The 15529-nt window shown below is 31.8% G+C and overlaps 2 protein-coding genes across 18 annotated transcripts; one reads left to right on the forward strand and one right to left on the reverse strand.

The window, feature by feature from the left end:
- The first annotated feature begins 20 nt into the window (after window positions 1-20).
- On the forward strand, window positions 21-8123 carry LOC128883524 (uncharacterized). 14 transcript variants are annotated; one of them, XM_054135991.1, is made up of 24 exons: window positions 21-245; window positions 310-661; window positions 709-1399; window positions 1445-1840; window positions 1947-2074; window positions 2137-3585; window positions 3635-3799; window positions 3879-5140; window positions 5190-5317; window positions 5364-5421; window positions 5492-5816; window positions 5863-5984; window positions 6032-6160; window positions 6205-6307; window positions 6355-6401; window positions 6452-6529; window positions 6580-6659; window positions 6705-6756; window positions 6809-7089; window positions 7142-7265; window positions 7317-7387; window positions 7450-7493; window positions 7541-7570; window positions 7614-7976. In XM_054135991.1, exons 8-24 carry the CDS (start codon window positions 4941-4943, stop codon window positions 7752-7754), a joined length of 2013 nt encoding a protein of 670 aa, XP_053991966.1. In that variant the 5' UTR covers window positions 21-245; window positions 310-661; window positions 709-1399; window positions 1445-1840; window positions 1947-2074; window positions 2137-3585; window positions 3635-3799; window positions 3879-4940; the 3' UTR covers window positions 7755-7976. The 14 variants fall into 14 exon arrangements, 11 of the variants coding, with proteins under 11 accessions (XP_053991966.1, XP_053991971.1, XP_053991969.1 ...); XM_054135996.1 differs by having other exon boundaries at window positions 709-1080; window positions 1124-1220; window positions 1303-1399; window positions 1445-3585; XM_054135994.1 differs by having other exon boundaries at window positions 709-1080; window positions 1141-1220; window positions 1272-1399; window positions 1445-3585.
- A 2388-nt stretch (window positions 8124-10511) lies between these two features.
- Window positions 10512-13755, reverse strand: LOC128883496 (RNA cytosine-C(5)-methyltransferase NSUN2-like). Of its 4 annotated transcripts, XM_054135911.1 has the most exons (16): window positions 13515-13755; window positions 13378-13457; window positions 13291-13328; window positions 13148-13243; window positions 12981-13077; window positions 12796-12923; window positions 12493-12741; window positions 12348-12441; window positions 12213-12294; window positions 12003-12164; window positions 11771-11956; window positions 11496-11725; window positions 11384-11446; window positions 11215-11338; window positions 10939-11168; window positions 10512-10871 (listed from the first exon to the last, which is right to left on the reverse strand). In XM_054135911.1, the coding sequence occupies exons 1-16, from the start codon at window positions 13687-13689 to the stop codon at window positions 10758-10760; spliced, it is 2148 nt and encodes a 715-aa protein (XP_053991886.1). In that variant the 5' UTR covers window positions 13690-13755; the 3' UTR covers window positions 10512-10757. The 4 variants fall into 4 exon arrangements, 3 of the variants coding, with proteins under 3 accessions (XP_053991886.1, XP_053991887.1, XP_053991888.1); XR_008459004.1 differs by lacking the exon at window positions 10512-10871 and having other exon boundaries at window positions 11007-11168; window positions 11215-11328; window positions 13515-13715; XM_054135912.1 differs by lacking the exons at window positions 10512-10871; window positions 10939-11168 and having other exon boundaries at window positions 11501-11725; window positions 13515-13715.
- Between the last annotated feature and the right edge of the window lie 1774 nt (window positions 13756-15529).

Below are 15529 nucleotides of genomic sequence, written 5' to 3' on the forward strand. Positions count from 1 at the left end.
ACAGAATTATTTAGATATATAAACATATAGATTTTTTTTTTTTAAGCACCTTGATCTCGAATAAACACAAAAAAGAAATGACCAATTTTTTACTTCCACAACCTCCAAATAAATCAAACCAACGTTTTTCTGTTTGGGTGCCTCTTTGCGATTCTCGAATTTCTGAACAAAACCATTTATGTTCTATAGTAAATCATCTTTCAACCAGCTATTTTCTGCCGCATTTTCTTCCTCACATAACTATTGTAAGCACTCGTTAAAATGATTTACATTGGTTTCTTTTGTAGTACTATACTTGCCCGTTTGTAGATGGGAGGTCTGAGTTCCGTTTCATTGCAGCAGCTTGAAGAAGCTTGCAAACGTGTTGCGTTTTCTTTGACGCCTTTTAAAATTACTCTTGATTCTATTCACAATAAATCAACTTACTATAAAAATATTTATGGAACGTTTGATGATGAAGGTTGTAAACGGTTGGAAACTATTCATACAAAACTGCGTAAGGAAGTTGCTTCTATAGCCAATATTTCTATAGAATCTGTTGATTCTACTCCTGTTGAACTGTATGAACCACACGTATCTTTTACATACGGTATACGTGACGAAACGTTACAGAAGTCTATTATTGAAAATATTCAAACTAAACTTTGTTCTAGAACACAAGGTAACTTTTTTCATGACAAAAAAAAAATTATTTTAAATTCTTTTAAGGCTCCTTTTCACTTATGGTTAATGAAATTGCTATTGTCAATGCTGATTTGTCACTGGAAACAAATCAATGGAAGATTCTGCATCAATACCCGTTCACATTAATTTGATCACATTGCGCAAAAAACTATTTTGAGAATACATTGTTATTATTATTCTTCTTAATTCACGTACAATAGAGAATTTCTTTAAACAATTGATTAGAGAACGCCTTGCGTTAACAAGTTAAATTTTTCAAACAGCGCTAAATGTAAAACACATGTGATTCATTTGCTTTTATGATCTGCTGCCAAGATGGTATTGACTAAACTCACTACGTTGGTCCTATTGAACTATTCCCTTTCGTAGTAACATTATGGCGATTTTCATTGGAAGGTACTGATTTACAATATTTTGAATTCATGCGACAGAAATCTAGTGTGCTACATTTTTTAGACTTTTGGTTAATATTGTTTATATTTTTGGAAAAGTTCTTACTCGGTCCTTACTTCATGCATACCAAAGCCAAAATTTTGGTTCGTTTATTTTTTCCTTAGTTGGGAGGGCTCACTTCCTATAGAATAAAGATCTTGTTTGTTAACGCTGTCGATTAGATAGTATTCGAATTAAATTAACTCGGAGAATGGCAGTCGAAGAAGCACGCAAAATTTTAGATCTAGGATCCGACCAACTTACAATTGATAAAATTCATGAAGTAATCTCGATTTGCATAAAATTTTCTTTTCATTCTACGTTACAGAAATTCCTTCGTTTATATAACATGAATGCCGCAAGCAACTCATGTCACGGATCCCCTTATTTACAGAAAAAAATTTGCGTCGCTAAATTTATTTTGGGAAATTCTGTTTCGAGAAAAAATAATTCTTAAATTTTTAAAATCTACTGATCTATTCTTTAACACTACACATTTTGTTTTTGTATTTTTTACTACATTTTTTTTTTCTAAAACCTTAAGTTTCTTTAAAATGTGAATCCGTCAGTTACAAATTTTTTTAATAGATAAAATATCTATTTCATTAAGTTTAATTGAATTTTCTGCACGTGAGTGAATTGAGGTGAATCCATCATGGAGCTCGTGTAAAAAAATTAATTTTTGCCATCTTATTTGTATTCTTTAAGCTGTTGTGGTCAAAAGGTATTTTTCTTTTTTTTTTCTTTACATGACGCTAAAATGGATGTGCTCAGCAGAATGACATACTCGAAAATATGATAAAACATATACGTTTTTTTTTAATGTTCAGGCCACTAAATCTTTTCCGGTCTAAGTTTTTTCGAACAAAGTAAACTTGTTATTTTAATAATAGACAGACAATATTACTATGAAATACGGTTCTTTTTTAAACCACATTATTTCGATTTTCAACAAATTGTAATATATAAAAAAATTTGTGGTATGTTTTTTTTTAAAGAAAAACCTTTTCTTTTCCTCAGAATTATTAAAAATTTTTTTTTTTAATTAAAGTAATATATCAACGATATTTACATAAAGCATTCGAGGAAAAAAATTTTGAGAAAATGTCCGTAACGTGTTTTTTAAACAAACCGTACTCCTAACGATTAACATTGAATCAATTTGCAATGAACAAGTACTAGACTAAAAAAAATTCCTGAAGGACGGCGATTTTTAAAAAGGCATTGAAGTCATATTGAGGAATAACATTTGTTGTCACTCTAGCACATTTCTGTTACTCGTGTAAAAAAAATTCTTTGTTTATTATCTAATTCGAGTTCGTTTATTCATTTTATTTGAATTAAATAAAATTATTTTTTTACTTTAAGTAAATATTTTACTATGAAGTCTTAGATGAACCAAGAATAGATTGCTCAAAGTACGTAAAAAAATGTTAAATAATTTTTAAGTATACATGGAAAACTTCAAAACATGAGTATTCTTATTATTTTCGTAAGGTCTTTTTGCCATTTATTTTAAAATAATTTTTAGATTAAGAAAAATAGAAAACTTATTATAGAAGAGTATTTCGTCTTTTATATATATGAGGTATTAAAAAATTTCAGAAAGGGTTTTTCTGACATTCAACATTCCTAAAAAAAATTAAAAATTTATTGAACGTTAGAGAAAGAGTACGCTTTTACTAGTTTTGTGGGAGGATATTGTTTTTGTTTCGCATGTATTGACGTAACTGTGCCAGATTCTTCTATACTGTATCTCTACACGATTAGATAATAAAGTTGAACCCGTTGTGTTGTTTTTAGACGCACAAACAGGTGTTATATAGTGCGTAAAGCAAACATTTTTAAAAAAAAATTATTTTTTATTTATTAAAGGAATAGTATTTTTATACGTTGGTATTAAGATGGGTAGAAAAAAAGCGACAGCCTTACCACAGGAAGAAATTTACGAAATTAAATCAGTACTGGAATACGAGCCAATTAAAGGAAAAGATTATTATTTAGTTGAATGGAACGGGTTCCCACTCTCGGAAGCAACATGGGAACCACGTTCCAATTTTGTCGATGTGGGTCCCGAAATTCTATCTAAATTAAATGAACTTAAGGAGACTTATTTAAAGCACAAAAAAAAAAAAAAAAAAAGTGTTAAGGAAAAAACGACTCAAAATTCTGTTAAGAATACAGAAAGGGATGAGAATTCAGCCGAAAACACGTCCTTACATATTGATGAAGTCGAAATTGAAAAATCACCTCAGCAATCAGTAGGTGACCGTTTTTCGGAATTAGGTGTGACAGAATCTTCGTTTCAAGCCACTTCAGCAAGCACGCCAAATAATAAAAAAAACCCTTTAAATCCTTGCAATTCAAAGGCTATATTACAAAAAAAACGAAAGATTTCTAGTACGTTTTCCAATTCATTAAAAAAAAAAAAGAAAAGCCAAGATAAGACTACAAAACCTTCTCATGAAGGTTAGTTCTTATAGTTATGGTGTATTTCACTTAAATGATAAAATTGTAGTTGAAGCAAAAGAGCATGCTTGCAACCCCCTGGTAGAAGACACTGTCGAAAATAACGCGGAAAAAAAATTATCATCTGAAATAAACCAATCACATGAAATGAAAATCTATAAAAAGCGTGTATCATCGAGAAAAAACAGTATAGAATCCGACAAAAACGTTAATGGTAATTTTTTTTCTTTTTTCAAAATAACTATTTTTACTTATTAAGTATTTTTAATCAAAACGTATGTTTTCTTTGATAGAAGGCAGAGGAAGACCGCGGAATCAAATAAGTGTGATTCCATCGACAGACATTTCAAAAGTAGTTGACAAAAACTCAATAACATTATCTAAAGAGTCGTCACTAGACGTTTTCGAAAAAAAATGTGTACCTGAAAAAGAGTTTTCTGAAAATCTATTTCGTGAACCGACAAGTAATCAAATATCTGCGTCCTCTTCAGCCATTGAAAATGATGCTTCACAACAATTCGTTCGAGTGAAATCAATACGTCAAGACGCTATACATGGCTTATGTGGTATCTTAAGTATTACTCTTGCAAATGGGGAAACCGAAGAATTAAGGTTACCTATTTCTAAAATTAGAGTAGAATACGCTGACAAATTGATCGAATTTCTACTTCAACGAATTCAATTTCGGTCCGTACGACCAAGCAGTACAGGAACACAACCCTCGGGCAATTCATCTCTTACAATTCCTTGATTACAATCTTTCATGTCAGTATATTGTTTTTTGTAATCATCTAATGTTTTGAAAGACCACGTTACCACTAATTTGGAAAATACGTAGTGTTCAAAAATAACCTTCAGGGTATACCTCAGGATTATAGCGAAAACTATGTCACAACGTCCTTTTGTTATGCGCGTGCTTATTTGCATCAATTGAAATGCGTCTTTATTGAGTATCACTGTGTTTTACTTCATGTACTTTGCACAAAATGTCCATTTTATAATTTTGTTTCTTTTTCACTTTGGAACTATACAAAAATGCGAAGAATAAACATTTCATTGACTCTAGCTAAAAAAAAATTGTTATCAAGGTCTTAGTGAAAAGTTAAAAACACCATTACATGAGCTTCATTAAATCTTTAAAAAAATATTTATTTTTTGACGTTTGCTATTAAAGTCATGTTTTTATAGGAGATATAAAAATTAGCGTGAATGTTAAAAAAAATAATTATCTAACGTTTGAGATAAAATAAAAAGTTTTTGTTTATTTTTATTACATTATAGAATCTATTGTACGGGAGCCAGACATGCAAAAAAAATTTTATATCTAAAAATGAACTTAAAAAAAATTTTTCTTTATGGTCTCTTATCAAACTTTAAGAAAATCGCACCTTTGCAAGACTTCAATAAAAAGTGTTAGTCTTGTTTTTAGATTAAAAAATCGTATATATACAAGCCAAATTAATTATGTTGTAGCCGAACTATTAAAACCTGGACCTAACTTAGAGATTACACCACACAGCGCCGTGATTCAACTTGATGAAAACGCAAAACCAGTGTAAGTGGGTAGTAGTGTAAGGTTTGTATTTACGATTGTATCCCAATAGTAAACTGATACCTAATGATATTGATGGAGCGTGGGAGCTTCCTACTGAAGCGAATCAAAACCTAGTAGATATGAGCCAACCGCGAACTCATATTTTACCAAATGGATTACCAGATCCAGCCTATGATGGTGAGAAAATTTAGTTGTAAAACTTTTATTTTTTGGACATATTTAGGAACTAATATATACCCGGGAACATTAATCACGTTGGATGGTTTTGATTACTTGAAACAGTACAACTTTTCTGGTTTATGCGTAGACGGTAAACTTGAGTATTTTTTTTAAAATTGTGTGATAATACAGACCTCGTCCAATTAAATCTGTAAAGAAAGGTTTTGTTGTACCTAGCGGTACATCCATACTAAGAAAAAAAGACAAAACAAAAAATCAGATTCAAAATAGTGTCACAACTTTCAATTTACCTAAAACTAATGATGAAATAACCGAATTTCCAAAAGTCAAGTTTGACTTGGCTTCTCACAACGTTATGAAATACTCTTCACCACCGCCTTCAGAATCTTTAACTAAAGTTATCGATCCTTTTTCAAATAAAATTAATTCACCATCTCTTGACATACAAGCAACTTCAGTAGCACCTTCAGTGAACTCAGCAAACTTTAATTTAAAGGTACTTATTAACTGCATTTATTTTAAGAATGAAAAATGATCATTAGGACTTAACGAACTTATTTAGCCTTCAATTTAAGAATTTTAACTTGCGGTTTCCAACCTGGAACACTGATTCTGACAAAATTCCAAACTACTTTCTTTCTCCTAAATTTTCGGATATTGCTGGGTAAATCAACTACAAGATACTTTTTTGAAATTTCATTATGAACATAGAATGTCAAAAATTTTGAAGATGGTAAATAATATAAAACCGGAAAACCAAAGTAGCATTGCAACGCGTTTAAGTTGTGTTCAAAATTACTCTAGAGAACTGTGCCCCATTGGCTGGGAACGAAAAGATAGGTAAAGAATAAAGACTTTTTTCTTAAAATTAATATTATTTTTAGAATTTGTCTTGCTCCACATACCTATATGGGAGCATGTGCACACATTATGGACTTTTCACAGTACACCAAAAACGAAATGAGATTCTGGGCTTCAGAATGCAACGTATCACAAGGTTCATATTCTAACATATTTACATTCCATATCTGCAGAGTGAATGGCCTTGCATTGAAACCGAAACTGCATGTTTGAACAAAGGGTATATATTCTTGAGTCATGACTACTAGTATACAGGTGTTTTTGATAAAGGCAGAAAAATTATTCAACTATATGTCCGCGGAACTGGAGAAGTACTACGTCAGGATGTGTAGCGCCTTCAGATTACAAGTCAGAGACCTTAAATGATCAACACTCTAATTATTCAACGTGTTATATAGAGGGCAGTGTACTGATCAAAAATATCGCATGGATCATTTTACACAGACTGAAAAAGAAAAGTTTGAAAAATTGTGTTCCGGTAAAAATTTCGTGAATGTGCATATAAATATTTTTCTTTTGGTAGTATCTTGGCCTTGTACATTACAAGGATGTGAACCAGACTATCGCGCATTATGGTATTACCAAATGATTTTTATAATTTCTATGCTAGTGATATATTTCATTCAGTCCTTTTAATTATAAACCAATGGAAATGAATGAAGGTTGCGTTGTTTTGAATCAGTGGAATTCCACATGTGAAAAAATTGAATTTGATCTTTATAATGCCTCCTATGATGAGAAATCGGTTTGGACAAGAAAGTGCAATCTTACTTGGCCTTGTATGGGGTCGAGATGGAATGCAAATAAATTATCGAACTGTCGACAAAACTATTCTTCACCCTGTCCAGCGGATTGGATTTATGTTCAATCGTCTGGGTTATGCAAGCTTCCGGATGACTTTTTCTCTTGTAATATCTGTTTATTATTGTTTCTATAACACTGAATTTATATCAAACTTAGATATCCACAAACCAAAGTGCTTATCCCTAATTACACAAAGTCAACCTAAAGACGAACTAAAGAAAACAACTTATATTACATTTGATTTCTGGAGTGTATCACGAAAACAAGAATTATCTGATGCGTTAGTGAATTTATTTTTAAACTGACAATGATGTATTTTTGACCATCCTAGGTGTTCTGTGTTCTGGCCATGTATAGAAGATAAAAAATTTCAAAAAGGAACATCACAATCACTAGGAAAAGGTAAAATTATTGTGTTAAACACATAAAAAATGTCAATGCTTTTTTCGTAAAACAATATATAGGATGTCCGAATGGTTTTCGTCATATATCTTCACCTGACAATCAGGTAATCTAAAAGCAAAGGCATATGTAGTTTTCATAAGACAGTTTTAGGTCATCTGTGAAAGCTTATCTAAAACTAAGGTAAATCTTAATCTAGAACGTTCACTTTTTATTTACGATTCAGACTGGAGCTTGCGCTGCAACGCGAAATTTCGCTAATATGTCAAAAGACGAATTAACAACATTAAGTAACTTATGCTCGTATACATGGGGTAACTCAACTATATACTCGAATAATTTTTTAAAAGGCGCTGACATTCATTAATTTACGTATGTTTTTCTTAAAAAAAAAAAACAATTCATAGGGTCATTGACGTATATAAATAGACGTCAGCGAAGTTCTTGTTTGTTCAATTTTTTTAATAGTACTAGGATTCCATTCACTCACATTTTTTACAAAATTATAGAGGAAAAATGTATAAAAACAGTTAAGCTTTGCTACAAGGTAACATTTTAAATTATTAGAATTACATTTTGTTTTATTATTTATTACCATGCAAAACAAAAGAAGATTGATAATTGTAAAAACATAATAACAGTACGAGTAGCGTATGGAGTCGACCTGCGCATGAGCTTCAAGTTAAAAAACTACCATTTGCTTTTATCGCTGTGTCGCAGTTTAACTTTTATAAAGTGCGAGTAACATTCACACCTAATAAATGATTACATGCTAAGTTGGTTTCCGTGTTTCGTATGATCATTACATGCTACTTTTTTTAAAAGCGACTTCATAAAAAATCAGCAATATTTAAATTGAATATACCTACTAAAATTGTATGGCCATCCATGTATAATATTTCACTAGTAGCAGAAGAATTGTGTTGTTTTTTTCGAACATTTTTCAAAACGTTGATGTTATTAAAAAAGAAATTTCAGTCAGTTATGACTCCGGATTAGAGATGCTACTGTAATGAATTCATTAACTACGTAATTTGACCATTTTTCAATTTTTTTTTAAAGATAGAGCGCTACTAAATGCATTACGGTTAATCTGTTTTTGTATTTCATCAATTTGATAAAGGCAGATTTTGTTAGAACTCTACCCGATAGTAATATTCCAATTGATGATATGTTTTCGACTAAAACCTAACAAAAATTAAAAATATTGTCAAGTGTTTGAATTCGCTTTATGTTGGTTTAAGGTAAAGTACTCTTACGATTTGGCAAGCGAGGAGCATCTATGATAACCCCTGTCACATGTGATTCCTGCAAGAGCCCAATTTCAAAAAAGAGTACTTGCAACTTCACACGTGAAAGAGGACACGTCAAAGTCTCGTTCTCGACAGAAATATAAATTTTATTGCCTAACAAGCAACAAAGAGCATTGAATCTAAACGATAACTGGGAAGGGGACACCCTACGTGCAACACTCGAATATAGAAACAACAATGGTAGCAAAGACTACGAATACGCATAAGCTAAAAATTATTTCCTTAACATCGTTCTACTATACTCGCAACGCAGACTTCACGCGACGCAATCGCCTGAGAATAGCGCAACTCACGTTGCGAAAAAAAAACACATTTCCAATAACACTGCCTTCCATCAGAACAACCGTCTCCCAAGCAGCTCTCGCAAGGAGAATAAAAACCAGTACCAGAGTCGCACTACATAAGATGGACAAAAGATGATGATACCTTCCATGCAACAGGGCGTACATAATTATCAACGGGATACAACGTTGCTCTGTAGAACTTTGCCAGCATGCGAAGTCCCTTAAAGTGTTCAAATACACAGTGAAAAATTAAATACAGCTACTTTCGAAATAGTGTACTATCCGAACTTTTAAAAATTATTCGTTGAATGAGATGGACATTGAGGAGTGAACTCAAATCTCAGAAAAAAGGACTCAACCTAGAAAACACTAGGATCCTGAAGGCTTTTGCCACTTCAATTGAAACATGAACTACTCGTGAGATTGACAAAAAAATAAAACGAACACTAACACAGGAGCGACGCAACAGAGAAAGACGAAACGGCATCAACGGTCACGAAATTTGCATAGCCACTCATTATCATACACATAAAAGTAAAAAAGATTAATTAAGATAAAACCATGTTAGTTTCTCAAACATCGAAAACAGTAAACGGATGGATTCTCAACTTAAAATTTATGCACGGGAACGTTTGTTATTAGTTAACCTTAGTTGATGCCTGAAAATGAATCTAGCAATAGGCTGAGATCGCATTCTATTGATAGATGGCTTAGTCAACGACAGAGTTTCCGTTTCATTTAGTGTTCCCGTCAGGATGGGCTATGAAGCCAAATAATGAGCGGTGCAGAGATGCATCATGTTATAACATTTTATTATAGAATAAGGCGTTATTGTTCGGTGAACAAATTCAGGGAAATTACGTATTATTACTGAATGAAAATAAACTTTATTTGTCAATAGCTGTATACAACATGTTCCACTTAAAATAGTATACATTGTACTTTGTTAATATGAAGCGTATGCACACAATAATACTATAATTGTTATCGTTAATCTACTTTACCTGTTGAATTGAACGTGTCCGTTTACAACCAACAAGTTTTATTTTTACAAGCACAAGCCAATATGCACCCCAAAAAATATTTAACCTGTGATAACGATGACCTTATTCTTGTTATAATAATATCACACATTCTTTTACATAGGCATCCAGTACAAATACGTAGTAGAGATGTTGTTTAAAGCGTTGTTTGGTATCTTACTGAAACAACCTTACTCGTAAAAGTGCATATATTATAAAACAATTTTCTGAAAAAAAAATGGATTAGCTGCTTTTTTTTCAATAAAACAAATTACTACTAAAAAAAGATTTAAATTCCTTTTATTCACATAACAAAGAAAAAATCAGCTTTCTACATCAAATACTTTTTATTACATAATTTGTAAATATTACAAAGTAGTGTAAGAATTGAAAAAATTTTACAAAATTTTTTAGCGTTTGTTCGATGTTTTTAAAAATAGATAAAATGATGTTTTATATAAAAACGGTGTTACTTAACGAATAATTGTACTCTAAGTATTTTTAAATGAAGTGTTGAAAATTTTATTTATGTTCTCAATTTATATAAGACTAAAACAATTATTGAAGTAAGATTACAAAAGAGGTTTACTATCATTTTTCACAAAATTAACTATAGGTTTACTTTATATTATCATACAAAGAAACACAACTAAAAATATTTATAGCGATAGATAAAATTAGTGAATACGAAAGACATAATAAAAACATATGTTTTATATAGACTTTTTATTCTTGCTGTTTTACAATAAAATTAACAATCAGCACTAGACTTTGCTAGTTGGTGACACAGTAATGTGAAAAGGGCGGAACGAGTGCTTGAATCGATTAATAACTGGATATTTGTCTTTCCCCTCCAAGCGGGAATCTAACCAAGGAAAAATGATTTGCAACTTGTTTATTTGTATGTATATTATATATAATATGAAACGCACATAAATTTTTTTGGAAATTATAGAAATTTCTAATACCAAAAGACACGGATTATCTAACGGAATGTGTGAAACAGACTCGTGTCCTTGAACAAGTTCAAACGACTCTATTTTATGACGAAATTTAAAGTCAGCGCATCTTTCATTATCTACGTCGACTAAATCATTTGTTGGAATTTCTTTTAATAAAAACAATAATAAATCAGCGGTCACATTAGCCACAAAGGGAGACTCTGTTCAGAAACGCATAGTGGTTCACGTTAAATTAGATTATTTTACTCAAATGGGCTTCGTTTTGGACGGTATTCCATTCTTCATTTGCTAAAATCCTAGCACCTGAACTTGTTATACGAAAATTCTGGGAGTGCTTTCCGTCAAATAATTGGCATCCAGCTGAAAGAATCTTAAAATACTTATAGATACAAGCTTAAAAAAAAGAACGTTATACTTTTAATGGAGAATGGGAGACGGCATGAATTAGATCAGCACCTTCTTTTGTTGTCAACCAAACCTAAAAAAAAAAAAAAAAATTTCCAGAAAACATAGAATTGTAAAAATACCTTACGGGGAGACTCTTGTGATAAAGTTCTCACTAACAGACGTCTCCATACGTCAAAAGGTGGGCTAGCAAAACCATATCTTACTCCCAATGATTTCCAAAACTCATTCTTTTTTTCACAGTTGTCATCGTTATTAAAATACTGTTCAAATGACAAAAAGTCTGCTTGAGTCTGGAGCTTTTCCTTATTGATTAAATCTTTGTTAGATTCACTATCTAGTCCCCTAAACACTGTAAAAAAAAATCAAAAGTTTTCCGATTTTGATGTATAATTACCATCCATTTCAGATAATAGTAAAACGTTTTTTTTATCTTTTTCCTGTTTATTTTTTTCCTCTAAGCCTTGTTCGTGTGTTTCTGTGGATTTCGAATCATTTGTCCTACTATTAAGTTGGCCTTTAGGTTCTTTCTGTTTCCATCGTAGTTTGTCCAATTTATGAAACACCGCAACAAAAAAACCGCCTACGATAGTGTGTTATATTTTTTTTGTATTAAATGCAGTGTTTACCTGTATTGAATAAATGAGGAAAAAAACGAATGCAATTTTTCAGGTCGCTACGATCTAAACGATAATCGGGAAACATCGTTTCTAGAATAAACCCTTTGGATCGAATGTCTTCTGGTACATCTTCAAATCTTTCATACCAATTATTTTTATAGAACACTTCCCCTACAAATAAATATCAAATCCTACTATATTGTTTCGAAAAATTCTCACATTTCAATAATCCCGATTTGCATGGTATACTATCTAAACGCTCTATTGAACGATTAAGGGAAATGGTTCCCATCGCTAATTCCTGTAGCGTTACATTCAATGAACGAAATACTTTTTTTTCGTATTAACTTATACCAGAACACTATTAACGACCGCCTCATTTTCTATTGGATTAAAACTACAGGTACTGTAAACTACTGTACCCCCAATTTCGCATAACTCTAAAGCGCTACAAAGTTATTTCTTACATTAACTTTATTTCAACAAGCTGTATGTTTACCGACGCAAAATACATATCTGCATCCTGTGGAGAGAAAGACCTCTGTGTGTGTCAAATTGTCTCCACATCATAGGAGATTTTCTAAGGGTCCCGTCTCCAGAACAAGGTACATCACATAGAACAGAGGAAAAAGTAATTTTTTTCTTGTTTCCTAACGCGTCAAGTTTGTAAGTAGTCGGAAAAACAGAGGCTTCGTGATTTGTTACAAACAATGAGGATGTATCCAAGCGCCTTAACCGATGAATCAACCTGAAAATAAACCGTGTAAGAAAGTTAGATTAATGTGCTATGTAATGCACAAACATGTGGCCTCTTTTTGAGCAACTATCATTCGCGATAATTAATCCGCCTCCTTCTCTTTGTAGTGCTTCTAAAAGTTGTGCAGTTTTAGATCCCGGAGCTGCACACATGTCCAGTATAATGGAATTTTTCTAAAATATATTCGTTCATAAGTGTCTTTTTTACATATTGTTGAACTTCTAGCGTACAAACACAGGCATGAATAGTACGGGCACCATACTGACAAGCTCCTGGCGAAATATAGTTCCGATTTCCGATTGATGAACTAAAAATTGATGAAATGTCCTTTAAAAAATTGAATAAAATAGTTCAACATAATTCAAAACATGAAACAATTTTCAGCAATTCGATATACCGTAAAGAATTTGTAGACCTCAACTCGGATCGAGATACATTAACTTGAAACACATAACCCGGAAAACTCTGGATTCGTTTAACTACACCGGGACATCTTAGAAAAAACAATATGTGCTAAGCCATGTGCTGAAGTTAGCTTACTCTTTTTGGGTTTTCTCTATAATTTCCAAAATATAAGCCTAACGGAAGAAACATCGTAAAATGAAGAAACCATTGTATAATACTGACTGTGTGGATAGTGCCGTCAACAACACGGAATGTGGTAGGCAGCGGCTCTTTCAATTTGGAGTAAAACGATTCCCATTCATCTGTAAAACATGTGCGTTATCAATTTTTAAAATGCACGAGTAACTGAAAATATTTACTTTGCGGTACTACATTGAGTTTAGAATAATAATCTACAAAATTTTGATTATGCTTTGTATCAAAAGTAACTCTAACGTCCCCATTTTTAAACAAATCTTGACTCCAGACATTGCATTTGCTTTTCTTTTCTTCAACCGAAGTCTTTTTATCATTTTTTCGTTTCCCCCTTTCCATCTTGAAGTCAATATATTAATTAAAAAATATTAATATAGTCTGTTTGGGTCAGACTGCTTCTGCTTATGTGTTCTTCGACAAGTGTGAATAACTCGGACTCTTTTCGAGCGACGTTATTAAACGTGCTCCGCACATAAAAAGAAAACACTTAACTTTCTTTTATAGATTTTATAATTTTTTATAACTCACTTTCAATTTTTTCTTAAACTTTATATATCAGTACTACCTTACGGTATCGTTACAACATTGATTTAAATATTTATACATTATATTTTATTTTGAAGTACATATAGTAACTACTATGAAAGCTTTAATCTATGCGTCTTTTCTTAGCATACTTGGACTTTTTTCTGCAGATGCGTTTCTTTTAAAAGGTTTTATTGAAGGCGGAAGTTTGATACTTGAAAAAGCTGATGAACGTTTTCTTGACATTGTCAATACAGTTTTAAACAAGACTCATTCAGGTTTTGCGGCCGATGGACTTAAAAAGCTTACAAGTGCAGCAGAGTCAACATTTTTAGAGGCTCAGAATAGGGGTCAAAGTGTAGCTAGTGTCTTGTTTGCCCCGTTATCCGAAAGTAACTCATCACTTCTTTTAAGCCCGGTTCTTTTATCCGAGAGCGTTGTTCGTGATCTAGCGGACACTGGTCGCGCAGTATTGCAATTAGCTTTACCAACGGAGAATCGAGAAAACATGCAGCTACCTAGCACTTCAATCGGTGATGTCATTAACACAATTTCAAATTTTTCGCTACCTATTGCAACGTCAGCTACACGAGAGGTTTTAAAAAATACAATTGATAATCTTCCAGCGGAAGCAATGTCTATCGGTTCCTCAGTTATCAAAACTTTTAGAGAAGCAAAACCAAAAGCTTAATTATTACTGAAGAATTTCAATTTTGTTTTGAGGTTTTTATCTAATCGTTCCTAACAATGAAATTGTTTGTTCAACGTTTCAAATTAAAAAATATTAGCTTTCCATATAGAGGTTTTCATTTTTTTTTTTATTAAGAAATTTAAATAAAATTGTGTATTGAAGATTACACTAACACCTTATTGTTCCACACAATAGTGCTTTTTAGCTCCTTGGAATCCTGTGTAAAAGTAGACAAAGACTTAGGGATCTTCTACTAAAAAATAGTAGAGCAATGAAAACATTTTACAAAAAACAAAGTTTCATTCTTTTGTTTTATATTTAGCAAGAATTTTTTCGGTAAGGGTAACAAAAATGTTTTTTTCTTCTTTTGATTTAAAAAACAGTGGTATACAACTATTAGTTGTTTCCAAATGGATAGCGGCGCATCTGAAAATGTTCGTGCAACATTGTAAAACATAAAGAAAATAACATACATGTCGTAATCTTGGATTCCTGCTTCTTTTTCAATTCGCTCTAAATCTTTACATGTACTCAAAATTTCTTTGATATCCGTCATATGAATGATACGAGCTTTTTTCTAGTTAAAAAAAAAGTTGCATTAGTCAATTTACTAGAAGTTATTAAAGGAAAAGCATAAATTTAATTTTTAAGACAGTATTAAATAAAAAGAGTTTCAGTTATAGCTTACGTTATTCGTTAACAAAAGAAAGATGTGATTGCGATCCAATTGTATTTGACATTCTAAAATTTTCTCGCTCTACAAACGAATAGGAATTGAGATGTGCAGGGTAGACTTAAAAAACATTTAGACATTTTTTACCTGTAAAATCAAATTAACGTGAAGTCCATTATAAAATAAGTTCTGGGATTCATTTGACTGCAACTAAAATATTACGACAATGAGGCGTTTAGTGTTTATTAACGAATCAGTACATTAACGTTACTATAATTTGACTGAGCTTC

Source organism: Hylaeus volcanicus, unplaced genomic scaffold (assembly GCF_026283585.1).
Source record: "Hylaeus volcanicus isolate JK05 unplaced genomic scaffold, UHH_iyHylVolc1.0_haploid 12221, whole genome shotgun sequence".
In the NCBI taxonomy this organism is placed as follows: Eukaryota; Metazoa; Arthropoda; class Insecta; order Hymenoptera; family Colletidae; genus Hylaeus; species Hylaeus volcanicus.